Source organism: Scyliorhinus torazame, chromosome 5, assembly GCF_047496885.1.
Source record: "Scyliorhinus torazame isolate Kashiwa2021f chromosome 5, sScyTor2.1, whole genome shotgun sequence".
NCBI classification, from domain to species: domain Eukaryota; kingdom Metazoa; phylum Chordata; class Chondrichthyes; order Carcharhiniformes; family Scyliorhinidae; genus Scyliorhinus; species Scyliorhinus torazame.
In genome coordinates this window covers 253,177,883-253,196,761 of record NC_092711.1, presented here as the reverse complement: position 1 = coordinate 253,196,761, position 18,879 = coordinate 253,177,883, and the positions used below count along the sequence as shown (strand labels likewise).

At 44.0% G+C, this 18,879-nt stretch overlaps 1 protein-coding gene across 1 annotated transcript; it reads left to right on the top strand.

Moving 5' to 3' along the window:
• The first annotated feature begins 9,101 nt into the window (after positions 1–9,101).
• On the top strand, positions 9,102–17,438 carry LOC140421046 (glutamine amidotransferase-like class 1 domain-containing protein 3, mitochondrial). The gene is made up of 4 exons (XM_072505357.1): positions 9,102–9,280; positions 9,572–9,743; positions 14,147–14,348; positions 17,062–17,438. The coding sequence occupies exons 1-4, from the start codon at positions 9,170–9,172 to the stop codon at positions 17,252–17,254; spliced, it is 678 nt and encodes a 225-aa protein (XP_072361458.1). The 5' UTR covers positions 9,102–9,169; the 3' UTR covers positions 17,255–17,438.
• Positions 17,439–18,879: the final 1,441 nt, after the last annotated feature.

Genomic DNA, 18,879 nt, shown 5'->3' with positions numbered 1-18,879 from the left:
AGACAAACAAGATCCAAGCTGACAAGGAAAGGCATTGCATCTCATCAATGGCTTGGTTTTAACCTCTCCACGGACACAGGGTAATACAGTTTGATAAAGAGAAGCGGATCGGCGTTGGGAATCAGATCAAATAGATGTTCCTTCCCGTGTTGGGAAATTCACCCCATCTTTTTGCTCTCACCATGGCCTTAGATAATTAACAATTTGATATCACGCTTGTCCTTTCAGGACTATTCAACAAGGATGGGGAAAACCACATATTTGATCAACAATGAGAAAGAAACGGTTAGATTTACGCCCAGGATAATTTCTCCTTATTTGCATAAACAAGATTAATCTTGCCCTTGAGCAAGCTAATGGTAAAACATACTTGCGCTAATCCTATGATTGTAGATTTAAGGTCGATTTAAACGGAAATAATTCGGTTGTATGTGTTGCTGATAGCTGTGTATTCAGGAACAATGCAATTTTCAATCCTATTAGGCAGATATTATACTACACTGTGCTCTGGATAGTCGTTTTATTTGCTGCTCTTCCGAGTTAGTGCCACGTTTGCATTGCCAGGGGGCGGCACGGTGGCGCAGTGGTTAGCACTGCTGCCTAGGGCGCTGAGGACAGGGTTTCGATCCCGGCCCCGGGTCACTGTCTGTGTGGAGTTTGCACATTCTCCCCATGTCTGGGTGGGTTTCATCCCCCCCCCCCCCACACGACCCAAAGATGTGCAGGATAGGTAGACTGGCAACTCTTTTGAGGTCCACCATCAAAATAGAAGAAAGGAAACAAATTTAGGGAAAAAGGGTTGCTCCTGTTAGGGGTACTGGCCGAATATAACAAAGATAATAATAATAATCACTTATTGTCACAAGTAGGCTTCAATTAAGTTATTGTGAAAAGCCCCTAGATCAACAGAAACTTAAAAACACCAAATAAGAGTGTAATTAAAGGGGTCAATAAAGCATCCCAACCCCTGTTGTGCCCACTGGGCATGGAAGGTAGGTAGATTGGCCATGCTGAATTGCCCCTTAAGTGGAAAAAAGTAATTAGGCACTCTAGATAAAAAACACGTTTGCGTTGCAAACTGCAACACTCAAGTGGCAGTGTAACATAATAGGGTACAAACGTGGCCACAATGCTCCTAACCAAGCTTAAATTGTACGCCCAGTTGAAAAACTATTATAGAAATGCAATTTAGATCGAATAAATACTCCTTGTGAGAGAGGGTCTATATAACTTGACACCTAGCTCAACTTTCCGGGTACACAGAACCAGCTGACCATTATGCATTCAGCCTTTTTAACTTTTAGTGGCTGTTTTACCAGAGGTGAACGCGCTATTGTTCAAGGCTGTGCCTCGAGGGCTGCTTTATTCGAGGGCTCGGATATTCTACCTATTGCGTTGGCGAAGTATTTAGTTGTAAAACTTGCTTCTCCTTTGGGAAGCGTATCGCCCTACAAAGAATTGAGTTGCTATTCACAAACGAGTTGTTACTTCTGAGAATATATTTCACGCGTGTTCCGCCCAGCTCAGCCCACACAAATTGTGACCACATGACTGCGGTCCCTGTCACCACACTCATCTCTCCCAACAGGGGGCGCTCCAACCAAATAGAACAGGCGAAGAGCAAAAAGTCCCTCTACGCCGTCCAATGAAATGCCAGCTCGGCATGAACCTTAGAGCAGCACCTTGGTGTGATATTTTTCAATTTCTTACAGCATCTATTTGTGGTCCTCTTGATTGAGAGAGAAAGAGTTGGACCAAATTAGGACAGTTGTGGAACAAAACTCCTCAATCTATTTCATACATTTGCCATACAGCCAGGAGATAGAGGAGATAATGTCACCTCATTAATTTGATCCCTACTCTCAATAGAGAGAAAATGTCACTTCATTACTATGGGTTCAGATTTGATCCTTATTCTCAAGGGTGAAAGACTAATGCTTAACTGGATTAATCATATTCCGTCAACATGGATTTGTTAAAGGCAAGTCATGTTTGGCAAATATAATAGTTTTGTTAAAGAAGTGACTAATGAGAGAGGTAAAGGGAATGCAATAGGCCCACATATGAATTTTTAAAAGATATTTGATGCATTGTACCAGAAGAAACGTGTTAGAAATATCCAGGCATATGGCATAAGAGGAAATTCAGGCATATGGCATAAGAGCAGCATGGATTGAAATTTGGGTTGGTAAGTAGTAAATAAAAACCTGGATAGGTAATAATAATAATATTCTTTATTCTCACAAGTAGGCTTACCTTAATGCAATGAAGTTACTGTGAAAAGCCCCTAGTGTTGCTCAGAATAGAGAACAGTTGGGAGTGGCGTACCCAAAGGTAAGTGCTGGGTCCTCTTTAGTTCTCAGGTGAGTTGGACTTTCATTGAGGGAATGAAATCATGAAACTTGTTGACAACACACAATCGGGAGCTGTAGTAAATGTGGAGTGAACAGACTCCTGAAAAATATAGGCACTGTAGCAGAATAGGCAGATGTGAAAGAAGCAATTTACTATTGTTGAAGTGCAGAGTAATACATTTTGTGAGGAAAACAAGGAATTTGAATAGACTCAGCAAAGGACATTGCAATGTGAGAATGAATAAAGATAATTACATAGAATTACATAGAATTTACAGTGCAGAAGGAGGCCATTTGGCCCATCGAGTCTGCACCGGCTCTTGGAAAGAGCACCCTACCCAAGTCCACACCATCCTATCCCCATAACCCAGTAACCCCACCCAGCACTAAGGGCATTTAAATACATTATTTCCTGAAAGCAAAACGACAGTCAACAACAACAGCAACTTATATTTATATAGCGCATTTAATGTCTGCATACACCCAAAGCACTTAACAGATGCATTATCGAACAATATTTGACACCAAGTCACATAAGGAGATATTGGGGTAGATCATTAAAAATTTGTTCAAAAGGTAAGTTTTAAGTATTGTCTTAAAGGAGGAAACAAGGGTAGCAATGGGAAAAACATTGAAGGAAGGAATTTTGGAGTTAGGGACTGGGCAGCTGAAAGCAGTCACCGCCGGTGGAGTGATTCAAATTGGGGGCCAGAATTAGAGTATTGCAGATATCTTTGGGGTTTGTAGGGTTGGAGGAGAGTTTAGAGATGGGAAAAAGCGAGGCCATGGAAGGATTTGAAAACAAGATGCAAATCTTAAATCTGAGGCCTAAGCGAACACACATTAGGACCTTGCTGGCCTACATGACCCACTAACACAGCATATGGTGCATTTATCCTCTGAGCCATCAGAGTAGCTACGTCGCACAGTTCTCAAATATTCTCCATCCCTGGCTCCTTTGAACACTTTAATCTCACTTTTCCATCATCAAATTTTGATCTAACTAGTTTTAATTTCAGACAATGAGTCATTGAAACAATAATAAATATAACAATTGCTCATGATGGTAAGTATATCCGAGACATCGATACTGCTCTAAAATCTGGGCAGCTATCCAAAGGTCTCTGTGGCATTGATGAGCCAAGTACACAAAACACTTGACACCTAACAGACAATTTATTTCACAGTAAATTATTTCTGTGTGATGTTTGCTCTGTTCTATTTGACAAATTATTGTCTTGTGTTATATGACATCATAATCGGAGTTCTTTGGAACATTCCATTCTGCTTCCTTCTGCGTATGTGTCCCTTTAGCTTTTTTTCTTACTTGCATCATTACAGCGTTGAAAGGAAGGCACATTGCACTTTCTGTCTCACATTTCCCAAGTGCTCAATATTGTGAAACTCCTAACTTGCCTCACGTAGTAGAACTGGGAAAGTCAAAGCCCCAGCATTGCACAAATATCCCAAAAGGTCATCTGTGAGGTAGAGTTTGAAGAGTCAGAAGTTGCACAACCATTATTCTTGGGGATCATCAGCGATTGTGGTTCTTCCTTTTGGAATGCTGACATCCTGGTAAGTGGTCATCTAACAAATGTTACATTAGATTCAGGTGCCAGCATCACAGTCACGTCAGACAAAGAACCTTGGCTCAAAATATTTAGATTCGAATGACAGATACTGCACTTTATAGAATCTCTGGAACCATGGAATCTCTACAGTGCAGAAGGACGCCATTCAGCCCATTGCATTTGCATGAACCATCTGAAAGAACACCCCAGCTAGGCCTATTCCCCCTCTTTATCGGCGTACCCCACCTAACCTGCACATTCCTGGACACTAAGGGGCAATTTTATAATAGCCAATCCATCTAATCGGCACATCTTTGAATGTGAGAGGAAACCAGAGGAAACCCAGACAGACATGGGGCAAAAATATACACTCCAGATAGACAGTCACCCAAGACCTGAATTGAACCCGGGTCTCTGGCGCTATGAGGCAGCAGTGCTAGCCACTGTGCCACCATGCCGCCCAAAGTATGGAATAGAGAGAGTCCTTGAAACACTGTGGTATGGAGACAAACAAATCTTTGAGCTGATGTATGTTGTCTACGATTGGCATTTCTCTCTTCTGGGCAGAATTGCTTTCATAGCCGTTGACCTTCTTCAGCCAGTGGAAAGGGTCAAGACTACAACAGTCATTAGTCGGCCAGAACAGCATGCTCCTGAAACACTAAAAAGTATTCAGGCTCTGATTTCGCATAAGAACTGGGAGCAGGAGGAGGCAATTCAGCCCCTCGAGCCCCCTCCGCCATTCAATACGATCATGGCTGATCTCCTCCTGGCCTCAAATGGGCAGCACGGTAGCATAGTGGTTGGCATAATTGCTTCACAGGTTCGATTCCCGGCTTGGTTCACTGTCTGTGCGGAGCCTGCACTTTCTCCCTGTGTGTGTGGGTTTCCTCTGGGTGCTCCGGTTTCCTCCCACAGTCCAAAGATGTGCAGGTTAGGTGGATTGACCATGCTAAATTGCCCTGAGTGTCCAAAATTGCCCTTAGTGTTGGGTGGGGTTACTGGGTTATGGGGATAGGGTGGAGGTGTTGACCTTGGGTAGGGTGCTCTTTCCAAGAGCCGGTGCAGACTCGATGGGCCAAATGGCCTCCTTCTGCATTGTAAATTCTAGGCAAAATCCACTTTCCTGCCTGTTCTCCATAACCCTTCTACCCATTACTGATTAAAAATCTGTCTATCTCCTCCTTAAATTTATTCAAAGTCCCGGCATCCACTGCACTCTGGGATAGTGAATTCTACAGATTCACAACCTTTTGAGAGAAGTAATTTCTCCTCACCTTTGTTTTAAATCTGCTACCCCTTATTCTAAAATTATGACCTCTCATTCTGGATTGCTCCACAAGAGGAAGTATCTGCTCTACGTCTACTTTGTCAATATCTTTTATCATCTGATATACTTCAATTAGATCTCCTCTCATTCTTCGAAACTTCATCTGACAAACCCCTTACCTCTGGAATCAACCTAGTGAACCTCCTCTGAACTGCCTGTAATGCGATACCCCATCAGGGTGGCACCAGTTTGTGGGGGGGGGGGGGGGGGGAGGAGAGTGGGTGCAATGTGCCGTTGACCATGCTTGGTGCTATGCATGCAGGCAGGGACCAGGGATGGGGCTCTACCAGGGGTATGGGTACCTGTTGGGACAGTAGCTGCGGCGTGCTGTGGATCCTTTGTGTGACGCACCGGTTGTGTCTACTTGTCTGGGGCAGGATGGGGGGGGGGGGCGGTTATGGGGGAGTGCTCCATCACAGTACTGACTTGTCATTGTAAATGGTGGGTATAATTTGGGAAGTCAGTTGCTTGCTGCAGATTTCCCAGCCTTTGATCTACTCTTGTAGCTAGATGATCCAGTTGTGTTTCTGGCCAATGGTAATTCCCAGGATGTTGGTGGTGGGGATTTCAGCAATAGCAAAGCCATTGAATGTGAATGGGATATGGTTAGACTCTCCTTTGTTGTCTATGGTCATTGCCTGCTATGTGTGTGGTGTAAACATTACTTGCCACTTATTAGCCCATGCCTGTATGTTGTCAATGTCTTTCTGCATGTGGGAACACCGGCCTCATTATCTGAGCACAGTAAGAAGTCTTACAACACCAGGTTAAATTCCAAAAGGTTTGTTTCAAATCACTAGCTTTCGGAGCATTGCTTCTTCCTCAGGTGAATGAAGAGGTATGTACAAGAAACATATATATAGACAAAGTCAAAGATGCAAGACAATGCTTTGAATGCGAGCATTTGCAGGTAATTAAGTCTTTACAGATCCAGAGAAATAGGGGTAACCCCAGGTTAAAGAGGTGTGAATTGTCTCAAGCCAGGACAGTTGGTAGGATAGAACATAGAACATTACAGCGCAGTACAGGCCCTTCAGCCCTCGATGTTGGCAGACCTGTGAAACCACTCTAAAGCCCATTTACACTATTCCCTTATCGTCCATATGTCTATCCAATGACCATTTGAATGCCCTTAGTGTTGGCAAGTCCACTACTGTTGCAGGCAGGGCATTCCACACCCTTACTACTCTCTGAGTAAAGAACATACCTCTGACGTCTGTCTTATATCTATCTCCTCTCAATTTAAAGATATGTCCCCTCGTGCTAGACATCTCCATCCGGGGAAAAAGGCTCTCACTGTCCACCCTATCCAATCCTCTGATCATCTTGTATGCCTCAATGAAGTCACCTCTTAACCTTCTTCTCTCTAACGAAAACAGCCTCAAGTCCCTCAGCCTTTCCTCATAAGATCTTCCCTCCATACCAGGCAACATTCTGGTAAATCTCCTCTGCACTCTTTCCAATGCTTCCACATCCTTCCTATAATGCGGTGACCAGAATTGCACGCAATACTCTAAATGCGGCCGCACCAGAGTTTTGTACAGCTGCAACATGACCTCATGGCTCCGAAACTCAATCCCTCTACCAATAAAAGCTAACACACTGTACGCCTTCTTAACAACCCTCTCAACCTGGGTGGCAACTTTCAGGGATCTATGTACATGGATACCGAGATCCCTCTCTCTGCTCATCCACACTGCCAAGAATTTTACCATTAGCCCAGTACTCTGTCTTCCTGTTATTCCTTCCAAAATGAATCACCTCACACTTTTCTGCATTAAACTCCATTTGCCACCTCTCAGCCCAGTGTTGCAGCTTATCTGTGTCCCTCTGATGATGATGTTGCAGTTGGTCTTAAGAGCACTGATGGCGTTGCGTGTGCTTGGGTGACGTTCGGGGCTGTCTTGTGAATGCGACTGATGAATCTGGCATTGATGCGAGTCCTGATGGCTTGAGCATACATGTCGAGTCTAGGGCAGCGGCCTTCCGGAGGAGTCCAATTCGACTCTTTCCTCTTCGGTTGCAGCACTGCAGATCTCTCGGTCTGCTGTTCCAGTTCATTGGTTGACTCATTGGGTTTGTTGTCAGATTTTTGTGGCCTGTGGAAGATCTCCCGGAGCCTCATTCACCTGATGAATTCCTCAGTGTCTGCCGCGAGACTGATGGGGTGATAGTGCAGAAATTGAGCCCTCTGCTGAGGACTTCGATTTTGTCTGGTTGAAAGGTGTAGTCCGACAAGTTGACAATAGATTTCCCTGTATTGTTTTCTACTGTGGTTCTGTGGTACACCATCAGACTCACCATGGACTACTCTCCAAAATAGGTTGCATTCTTGGACACACTCTTCTCCATCAAGGACGGTCACCTCAGCACTTTGCTTTACCGCAAGCCCACGGATAACCTTACAATGCTCCACTTCTCCAGCTTCCACCCCAAACACATGAAGGAAGCCATCCCCTATGGACAAGCCCTCCGTATACACAGGATCTGCTCAGACGAGGAGGAGCATAACAGACATCTACAGACGCTGAAAGGTGCCCCCGTACTAATGGGATATGGTGCTCGACTCATCGATCGACAGTTCAATTTGCCACAGCAAAAAAACACACCAACCTCCTCAGAAGACAAACACGGGATGCAACCGACAGAGTACCCTTCGTCGTGCAGTACTTCCCCGGAGCGGAGAAACTACGACATCTTCTTTGCAGCCTTCAACATGTCATCGATGAAGATGAATATCTTGCCAAGGTCATCCCCACACCCCAACTGTCCTGGCTTGAGACAATTCACGTCTCTTTAACCTGGGCTTACCCCTATCTCTGGATCTGTAAAGACTTAATTACCTGCAAATGCTCGCATTGTCTTGCATCTTTGACTTTGTTTATATATGTGTTTCTTGAACATACCTCTTCATTCACCTGAGGAAGGAGCAGTGCTCTGAAAGCTAGTGATTTGAAACAAACCTGTTGGACTTTAACCTGGTGTTGTAAGACTTCTTACTGTGCTCATCCCTGTCCAACACCGACATCTCCACCTCATTATCTGAGGCATTATGTCTCGGACTGAACGCAGTGCACTCATCAGCAAACACCCCCACTTTTCACCTCATGATTGATGAAGGAGTTGAAGATGGTTGGGGTGAGGATACTCCTGCAGTGATGTCCTGCACAGAGACGATTGATTTACCACAACTATCTTCCTTTATGCTAGTTATGACTCCAGTCAGTGCAGGGCTTTGCTCTCCGACACCCATTAACTACAACTTTACTCGGATCCCTTGATACCATATACCATATCCGGCGGGATACCAATAAACCAGCTGAGCTGATTCCGGTAACAGCCTCCCCGAACAGGCGCCGGAATGTGGCGACTTGGGGCTTTTCACAGTAACTTCATTTGAAGCCTACTTGTGACAATAAGCGATTTTCATTTCATTTCATTCATTATCTCAGGAGAGAAACTGTTACCTCCAGCTCCTGTTTTCCCTCAGTTGGATGCATTGTTGAATTGAAACCTACCACCAGGCTGCTGCAGGCTTTAGTATCAGCGTGACAAAGCACTTTTGCTTGAACAAGCTCGAGTTATTATGGTCATTATATAGATACTATTGTATAAAATGCCCTTCAAGGTCAATTAATATCGATTTTATTTTGTCTCTCTGAAATTTTGAAGGAAACCAAATGTACGTGACGTTTCTGGAAAATTTCTGGATTGTCCCCACCAGGAAGTTTGGGATAAATCAGTAGTTAACAATGCCAGGGGCACTGTTGCTCAGATCCTCCTGTTGCTCAGATTCTCCCGCAGTTGGGTGCCGCCCCCTTCCTGACGATATAAAACAGAGACAGGGGCAGACTGTGCCAGCTCAGGCTCAGTTCAAACAGAGGTGACGGACTAGTGCAGTGCGTGCTCTGACCATGGGGAAGAAGCGAGTGGCCATGATCCTGTCCGGCTGCGGTGTCTATGATGGCAGCGAGCTGCACGAGTCCTCGGCAGCGATGGTTCATCTCAGCCGAGCGGGGGCCGAGGTACAAGTCGCCTTTCGGCTCATCGCTAAGCGCTGCAGCCACCTCTCCTCTGAAAATCCCAAACTTGTTTTTCAAGTACCCCTCTCACTCTGTTCCTCCATCTCCACGCGGCTCGCTTTCCATTTCTGTGCTAATATCGTGTCGTTGAACATTTCCCGCCGACTTCCTTGTTACAGTTCGCAGTTTTCATCACCCCCCCCCCCCCCCCCCCTTTCCGCCGGTAAGTGTCTTCCTGTTGTACAGTCACCACTCGCTGCTGCCTCTCTCAATACTTGTTTCACTTCTTTCCAGGTTCAGCTCTATGCCCCTAATGTGAACCAGATGCATGTTGTAAACCATATGACCGGCCAACCAACCGAGGAGGTTCGCAATGTGCTGGTAGAGAGCAGCCGGATCGCCAGGGGTAACATCAAGGACCTTGACGAGCTCAGCATTAATGACACGGACGCATTGGTCATTCCAGGTAAATGTCCCGTTCTGTGTCTCCCCCCCCCCCCCCCACCCGATCAACATGGGCAGTTATGGAAAACCGCAGCAATATATTTGCACAACATTTTGCTGTGTCGAATATATCAACGTATTATTTAATACTGCTCTTGCAATACATCTGCATGTGTCGTAATGGAAAGTAATTGGAGTGTACTGTAATTTGCAACTGGAGCTCATCCCTGTAGTATCAGATTACCAGGCAGAGAGAGCTGTGCTTGGCTAACAGCTCATTCCCAGCCTACTCAATGTGGCTGCTGAAAGCTTCTTTCAAATCATGAGTTGTTTCCCAGTTTAATTTCCGGCAACAACATCGATTTAAATGACAATTTTTTTTTCTGTTAAATGTTAGTTTGGGCCACTTCAAAAGAGTCACTGTGCAGGTTATGTGTTGCTGCACTTGTATAGCAATTTCAGAAAATAGTCCTGGAATGTGAATGTGCAAAAGCTCTTATCACAACAGGTTAGCAGAGACTTGCAAGCATTGTCTGAGAAATGTGCGGATCTGCAGGACTAGATTGGATTGCTACCTGGGGATCTGGCATGGATTTGTGGGCGAAATGTCCTTGTTCAGTGTCATGTATGACTCTATTCTGGGCAAAATGTTATGCCCTCCCCAAGGCAGGTTCCGAGGGGTGGGACCATAAAATTGAATGGATCGGATTCCCCCTGGAACCTGCCCGCCCAAACCCAGATTCAGTTTTACATTTGGGCGAGCAGGGCCTCTGACAGAAAACGGACCCAAATGTATTGAAACCCTTAAACAGCCACTTAATGGTCTTATCCCGCTCAGCCTCAATTTCTGGGCTGCTGGGAGTGGGTAGGGTGGGAAAGTGACATTTACGGTGGCATGTGGTTAACACTGTTGCCTCCAGGGTCCTAGGTTTAATTCCTGCCTCTGGTTACTGTCTGTGTGGAATTTATACTTTCTCCCCGAGTCTGCCTGGGTTTCCTCCGGGTGCTCCATTTTCCTCCCACTGTCCAAAGAAGTGCAGGTTAGGTAGATTGGCCATGCTAAATTACCCTTAGTGTTCCCGTAACAGCCTCCCCGAACAGGCGCAGGAATGTGGCGACTAGGGGCTTTTCACAGTAACTTCATTTGAAGACTACTTGTGACAATAAGCGATTTTCAAAAGGTTAGGTTGGGTTATGGGAAGAGGGGGAGTTGTAGGCTTGAGTAGGGTGCTCTTTCCAAGGGATGGTGCAGACACGATGGGCAGAATGGTCTTGTGCCTTGTAAATTCTATGATTTACACTTTTTTCGCATCCAGTAAGAGGGGAGGTGCGGTGTGCCTCACTCTGATTTTGGGTGCCTTCCCCCGGGACATTGGAGCTCTGGAGCCACTGGACCTCCTCCTTTCCCCTCCCACACTGCAATTGCCACCCCTCTCCTGAACCCCCCCCAGGAGTCCCCTACCCTGGAACCCCCAGGATGTGCCTTTCAAATGGCCCCAGGTCTAAAAGATTTGAGCAGAACACTACAGTGCTGTGCCTGGCTGAGTTGAAGAGTTCTCATGGGCACGACTTCCTTCTAAGGGCGGACAGAGGTCCCACCCACTGCCAATCAATGCTCAAGAGAGTATAAAATGACAGTGGCATTTTTTTGAAAGTTGCCGGTTGCATATCTGGCACTGACCCTTGGGATGGCTGATCACTTGCCATCCATAAAATTCTGCCCTCTGGGTGGAATATTGTGGAGGTGATGGGGGCCAAGGAACCTGGAGATTGAGATCCTGCCCACCAAAAGCTGTCAGCCATTTTGAGCCCATTAATTCTTCTGTACTTGGCTGCACCACCAGTGAGGTGGTGGCTGCTGCCGATATACCAGTCAAGCCCTCGGATCAAGGAGAAAACCAGACACAAGTGGGCGATGGCAGAAATGTGTCGCAGGAGGAGGGGCAGGGAGGGTGGTCAGCAACAAGGGCAGAGGGTAATTGTCAGCGGGCCCCCGTTCCTAATGCCGAGCCCTTCAATTAGACACCGAGCACCTTTTGAATCACCCCACACCCGAGTGGCGAGTAACCGCAAGGAAACATGCCAGGATTTTCTTGTCATTCTCCCTACATGGAGTACCCCTTGCCCATCAATTGTGGATAGCACAATTGCTTCACAGCTCCAGGGCCCCAGGTTCGATTCTGGCTTGGGTCACTGTCTGTGCGGAGTCTGCACATCCTCCCCGTGTGTGCGTGGGTTTCCTCCGGGTGCACCGGTTTCCTCCCACAGTCCAAAGATGTGCAGGTTAGGTGGATTAGCCATGATAAATTGCCCTTAGTGTCCAAAATTGCCCTTTGTGTTGGGTGGGGTTACGGGGATAGGGTGGAGGTGTTGACCTTGGGTAGGGTGCTTTTTCCAAGAGCCGGTGCAGACTCGATGGGCCGAATGGCCTCCTTCTGCACTGTAAATTCTATGGTAATGACTGGGTTAAAATCATGGTGTTGAGAAGAGACCTTAAGTGGACATTAATTGCCTACTTAAGGGCATCAACTGGCAGCAGTAGGAAGGATTTCCATGGGCCTTCTTTCCTTGGGCTTAATGGGTCTGCACCCACCACTCTCTCACCTGATTAAATGCCCCACCACCACCACACCTGCCACAGAAGAAGGCACAAGATTCCACCCTATGATAATCTATACAAGTTTCCGATACAGCTACTTGTTTTTGGAATAATCCCATTTATTTTGGAGTGGCCATTTCCACAGACTACAGTAGCATTTTGCTAGTTACACATGTAGACTTGTTTTAAAGTCCTAATTGGTAGCACTTTGCAGATCGCCATTACCTTCTCAGAGGTGGTTCCTGACCATGTAACCCGTGAGAATACACTCGGCCACTCCGAACGGCAAGTATTTTGGCTGCTTTGCAAAATGATGCTGCTATCAGGGCTGTGGATCTGGACCACCTCTTCTGGTGGCGCTAGCACCATTTCATTTATTTTCTTGCTGTGCTGCTGATTTAAAGGTTGCCATTACTGGACATGCTTTGCCAGAAAGTGCATGCTAAACCTGTTAAAAGTCTCTCAAAACAGGTAAAATATTATACCTCAAATGCCAATAAATAATACTAGTCAAGTGTACAACAAATTTTGTCCCCCTTCCTATCATGGCTAGATGTGTGTAAGGGTTATCAGATGCCTGAATTAGCTTGCCTTTTGCCTTAATCATTTGCACCATTTCATATTATATGAATGGTTAAATAAACCATGGACAACAGGGCTGCAGTCCTACAGTATGATGCTGTCAACGCCTATTCGCCAATTCTGTCAACATTGGAAATACATTAACACCATTTTGTTTAACAATATCTATGATAACATAAATCAGCATAAAGATAAATATTGAGGATTCTATAAAGTCATGGATATACATTAGTAACCAAGGGAGTCAAGTTCATCATAGGCACCATAACAATATAAATGTATCACAATATTCCTGATAAGTTTCTATAACTAAGGTGATATGCGTATTAAAATGTATGATCACTACCTTTCAATTGAGTGGTTGCTTTAAATGTGGGCAGTTCCACCTTCCTCAGATTGCCAACTTCACTTGGGAAAGGTTGCAGGAAGTTGGCCATGTTTTTGACTCATTATGTAATTGGTTGTATAAACATTCTGGGATATCCAGAGGCTGTGAAAGGAGCAACCTAAATGAAAGTCCTTTTCCTTTCTTTCATTGGAAGCTCTGTGCTTCAAATCAGGGGGACATGGGTTTGATTTCCATTCATTCCCTTACCTCAACTGCAACTTCAGTGGAAGAATCATGGATATCCTTGAAAAATGGCATTCCTGGAGGATTGTATTGCATTCCCTTTGGCAGTTATTGCAGATGAGATAACAGAGGGATGGGGAATAATGAAAAAGTTGGAGATGATGGAGTGGAGAGAAAAGTATGCGATAAGGGACATAACCAGCAGTGGCCAACATAATCAGTTCTATCACATGGATCCTTTCCAAAGCGCCATTCATCTTAACTGACACATTTTAGAAGCTAAATTTGCTTGGTTTTAATTAAACACGAACAGATTTATAATTATAAGTAGTATATTTCCTTCCACTGATCCAAGTTTAATTGATTGATTATAAGATTTATATTTTTTTGATATCTTGGCTTCTTAAGGTCTCTCCTAGCTTGAATGTCATAATTAAGCAAGGATCATTCTCGCACAAGCCTTTATTCACAGTGGCTGATTCTCCAAGATTAATTCTTTAAATGTATCCCACATGCAACTTGCTGTCCTTACCAATGTGTCCAGAATATCTTTTTCTTACAGACTCTCCAAAGTAAAACACAAGATCACTACATATCCATTGATGAAGCCGACGGCAATTAATTTTATAGCAACAAAACCTCAATCAAATTTCCATCTATCTTCTTTATTCAGGTGGTTTTGGGGTTGCTAAGAATCTGAGCAACTGGGCAGTGAAAGGGAAGGACTTCACTGTGGAGGCATCAGTGGAATCCACTGTAAAGAAATTTCATGCTACAAAGAAACCCATTGGACTGTGCTGCATCTCTCCAGTGCTGGCGGCTAAACTTATTCCTGGGTGTGAATTAACTGTGGGCTATGATACAGAATGTGAAAAGTAAGTATTATAATTTTAACCTAAATTTTCTGAGAATTAAGATATGCATTTGGTAGCACAATGGTTAGCACTGTTGCTTCACAGCCCCAGGGACCCGGGTTGATTCTTGGCTTGGGCCATTGTAAGGAGGCTACATGTTCTCCCTGTGTCTGTGTCGGTTTCCTCCGGGCGCTCCGGTTTCCTCCCACAAAGATGTGCTTGTTGGGTGAATTGGACATTCTGAATTTTCCCTCTGTGTACCCGAACAGGCGCTGGAGTGTGACGACGAGGGGATTTTCACAGTAATTTCATTGCAGTGTTAATGTAAGCCTGCTTGTGACACTAATCATCACTGATGGCTGTCTAGTGACATAACTATTACAACTAGCATTGGATAAAACAACCTGCAGATATATTGCAGCACGGAACAATAAAAAAGTTAAATGAGACAGCTGCTCTGAAAAACACAGTGACCTCTTTGATCAAGGGTGATATTTGAGCCATCAGATTGTAATCTAATCTACTCCATGCTCTGGCCTAATTGCAGCTGGTCCACTAAAGACTTAAATTTGTTGGCAGTTGTTCTTGTTTACAATAATAATAATCGTTATTAGTGTCACAATTGGGCTTACATTAACACTGAAATAAAGTTACTGTGGAAAAAAAACAATTTGCTGATGTGTGATGGAATTAATGGCGGGAAGCTTGTTTATCTGATTCCCCACATGATACCTTACACTACTGCTCGCTCACAGGGCTTTTGGGGGAGTGTCAACAAAAATGAGAGGGGGAGAGAGACAGCATGCAACAATGAGTCATTTCCCCTTAGGGGAATGGAGACTCGGAGGACAAGACAATCTGGCACTTTCCTAAGGCTTGGGACCAGGTTACCTGCTTGCTGCCTGCCCCATTTAAGCACAGTGAAGAATGTGGGATCTCTGAATTAAACTTAATCTCTTACCTCTTTAACTTGAATGCTACAGATACTGTATTACGCTAAACAGCACAGAATACCTCCCAGAATGATCAAGTCTACTGCACTGAAATACTTTTCTATTTACCCAATATGTTCAACTGCTGTCTGGGAGATGGGGGCGGGGGGTGTGGGGGGGGGGGGGGGGCGTAAATCTCAATCCCATACAAAAACATATAAAGCTCATGAATAATGAACATTCCATATACTTTGCAGCACCTTTTCTTAAAAATACATGAGTTGAGTGGCTGGGGTGGAAATTCGATTACATCATTTACTTTGGGTTGAACGTCATGAAGAGGTGAATTATGAAACTTTTGGAGAAAAGACGGAGGGTCAAGATAGAGGTTTCATATTGGGCAAAAGGATAGTAAGTGGATGGTTTAATTTGGGTTATCATTATTGAAAAAGTCGTAAGAATAGCATTGCTATGACGAAAGATAAAAATTTCTCTTCTGGTCTGTAAAGTATAGACTTAAAGTTCAATCTTTGAGAAGTTGGGCATTCGCCTGATTATATTTTGTGAGTTAGTTAGGGAGAAAACCCATCCGTTTAATTTCTTTTAAGATTACTGATAGTTCATTGCTTTTCTTGGGAGATGGAATGGTCTGGGTGGGGTTTTTGTGGGGAAAATTATATTGTATGTGATCTAGAGATAGGATAAGGCTTCACGGCACATATGGGCTTGTCCCAAATTTTTCATGCTAGCCAAAATGCATTTACATTCATCCTTCCCATCCTTTCCTTACTTAAACCACTTGAGGTACATCAACAGGTAGCATTTGATCTAGTGCCATCATTCTCCAACACTTTGTTTATTTAAACATTTGATACTCCAGTCACCGCTCAAAGATTCCTCTCAAAGATTCCTATTGTTTATTGCAGTCCCCAGGCCTTTTAGATGACTCCTTTTGTTGAAATCTGATTCACTTGTTTTTTGCGATCAGTGTTACATTATGATCTCGTCCTGTTCTACTCATGGCTTTTCTACAAAGGGGTAAACCTATTCTAAAAATTTTAAACCGCCACTCTTTAATGAGTGAATTATTTAATTAAATGTTTAAACATTTATTGTTTTCAGATCTGGTGAAATGACAAAAACGGATCTTGGCATCTTATCTTTAAATTTCACACTGACGTCCTGCATTATATTACACTTGTTGAAATCAACCTTGCTTGTCCTGCAATATCCAATACTAATGACAGCAATCATATTTTACTCAAATTCCATGTGGCTCTTTCCCATACTGTTCCATGTACTCACCAAGACATCAGGAATTTCAGTTCTGGAATTCTGTATGAAATATTTGCTACATTCCACCAGAACAAGAATGTGGCAGGTTCAAAGATAACAGCATGACCTCTGTGCATTTGGTGCTGAAAAGAGTATATTTTCCTGAAATATACATCCTGTGTTCAACTAATGTTTAATTATAATAGGTGCATAGGTTAAATAAAATATGGTAGCCATTGCATTTCCAGTACCAATATCGAACTCATGTAATGAAATCATTCCAAATCATGTAGTTAAATTAATCAACCATACACCTTCAGAGGGAGCAACACTTACAAGGGAATGTGGATTGGAAATTTAGTGCTGCACTGTTGTAGCCTTGCCTCAGCGTTATGCTCCGTTTGAAGGATTTGTGACTTTTACTCTGTCTTCTTATCAAATTATTAGATATTTTTCCTGATATTGTGATTCCTCACTTTTACATTTGTTCAGTTTGCCATTCTGATATTTTGCACTTGTTCCTCTAGGTGGCCCTATGCAAAAACAGCCCAGGCAATGGCAGATCTAGGTTGCAAACATATCAACAAGCATGTCAATGAAATACATGTCGATAAGCAAAATAAATTGGTGACAACCAGTGCCTTCATGTGCAATGCTCCCATCCATGAGGTTTTTGATGGAATTGGGGAAATGGTGAAAGAAGTCTTAAAGCTGGCATAAATCTTCAGTAAATTGATGTTATTAAAAGTGCATCTCATGGAATTTTTGAGGATCAGAAACTGTTCAATTTACTAGAGTGTGTATTCTTTGGCACTTTTATGTTTTGAGGGAATATTTAAATTCTTGTGCCACTGTTGTGGAAAAAAGGCTCTAATTTAACAGATTAAAGGAATTTTTGGAATAAGGTTGACTTTTATTTTATTTTTTATTGTCTAACGACAAACTACAAAATTTTATTGCCTGAAGGCAGAATAAATTATTAAAGTTTTGCCACATAATATTTCTTAAGTACAAGTTGAAAAATCATGATTGGCGAATTTTCAGTTCTCCAATTTATTCAATGAGGGACGGGATCAAATTCCATATTTGCCTGATATCTTTCATTCAGCCTCCCCCTTCTCAGATATTTTCTGCTCGGAAAGCTAATTAAAACCTGGATAGTGATGTGCTGCAAAATTTGAATGCGGTGACAGAAGGCAATTAATTTCCCTATTTTCACATAAGGCCATAAGACGTAGGCCTTTCGGCCCATCGACTCTGCTCTGCAATTCAATGAGATCATGGCTGATCTGATATAATCGTTCACTCCACTTTCCCATCGTGTCCCCATAACCTTTGATTCCCTTACTGATTCAAACTTTATGTTGGTGACCCCTCTTATACAGCAATAGATGGCATACTGTGAAATGTTGGGGATGTCCCTTGCTCGAGACTTGAATGAGTCTGACATCAAGAAATTCTTTGCCATGGTCACCTTCAAAGTCACTAGCATTACTATCCTTTCCCTGCTCTGAGGCTACAGGTCTGCCTACAAGAGGTGGCAGATTTCAGCGAGCATCACCTTCTGCACACTGTTATTAGCTTAGGTTAAGGTGGGAGAAATGCACCCCGAAGAGACACTGCTATAAAAGAGTGATCACTGTATTCAAAGAGAGGGAGATACATTGCCTTCTCTCTTTCCAGAGAGAAGCAGTTGGAATGTGAACATGGCTTTGCCAGGATAGTGGGCTTCCACGCAGTACAGGACGCCATTGATGACACACACCTTGTTTGTGGCAATTGCATTTAACTTCAGCAATATACAGCATAGGTTTCCGCTGCCTCAATGTTCGACAGGGCAGCACAGTAGCATTGTGGATAGCACAATTGCTTCACAGCTTCAGGGTCCCAGGTTCGATTCCGGCTTGGGTCACTGTCTGTGCGGAGTCTACACATCCTCCCCCTGTCTGCGTGGGTTTCCTCCGGGTGCTCCGGTTTCCTCCCACAGTCCAAAGATGTGCAGGTTAGGTGGATTAGCCATGATAAATTGCCCTTAGTGTCCAAAATTGCCCTTAGTGTTGGGTGGGGTTACTGGGTTATGGGGATAGGGTGGAGGTGTTGACCTTGGGTAGGGTGCTCTTTCCAAGAGCTGGTGCAGACTCGATGGGCCGAATGGCCTCCTTCTGCACTGTAAATTCTATGAATCTAGGTTTTCAGTCATAGTCAGCACATCATATAGATCAATGCTCTGTACCCTAGCATCAATCATTCTGTGACAGTCTGCTGTTCCATCAGCATCTGAGCCACCATGAGATTCCAGAGAGCCACTACAGGGTGACAAGGGCTATCCACTGGCTACCTGGCTC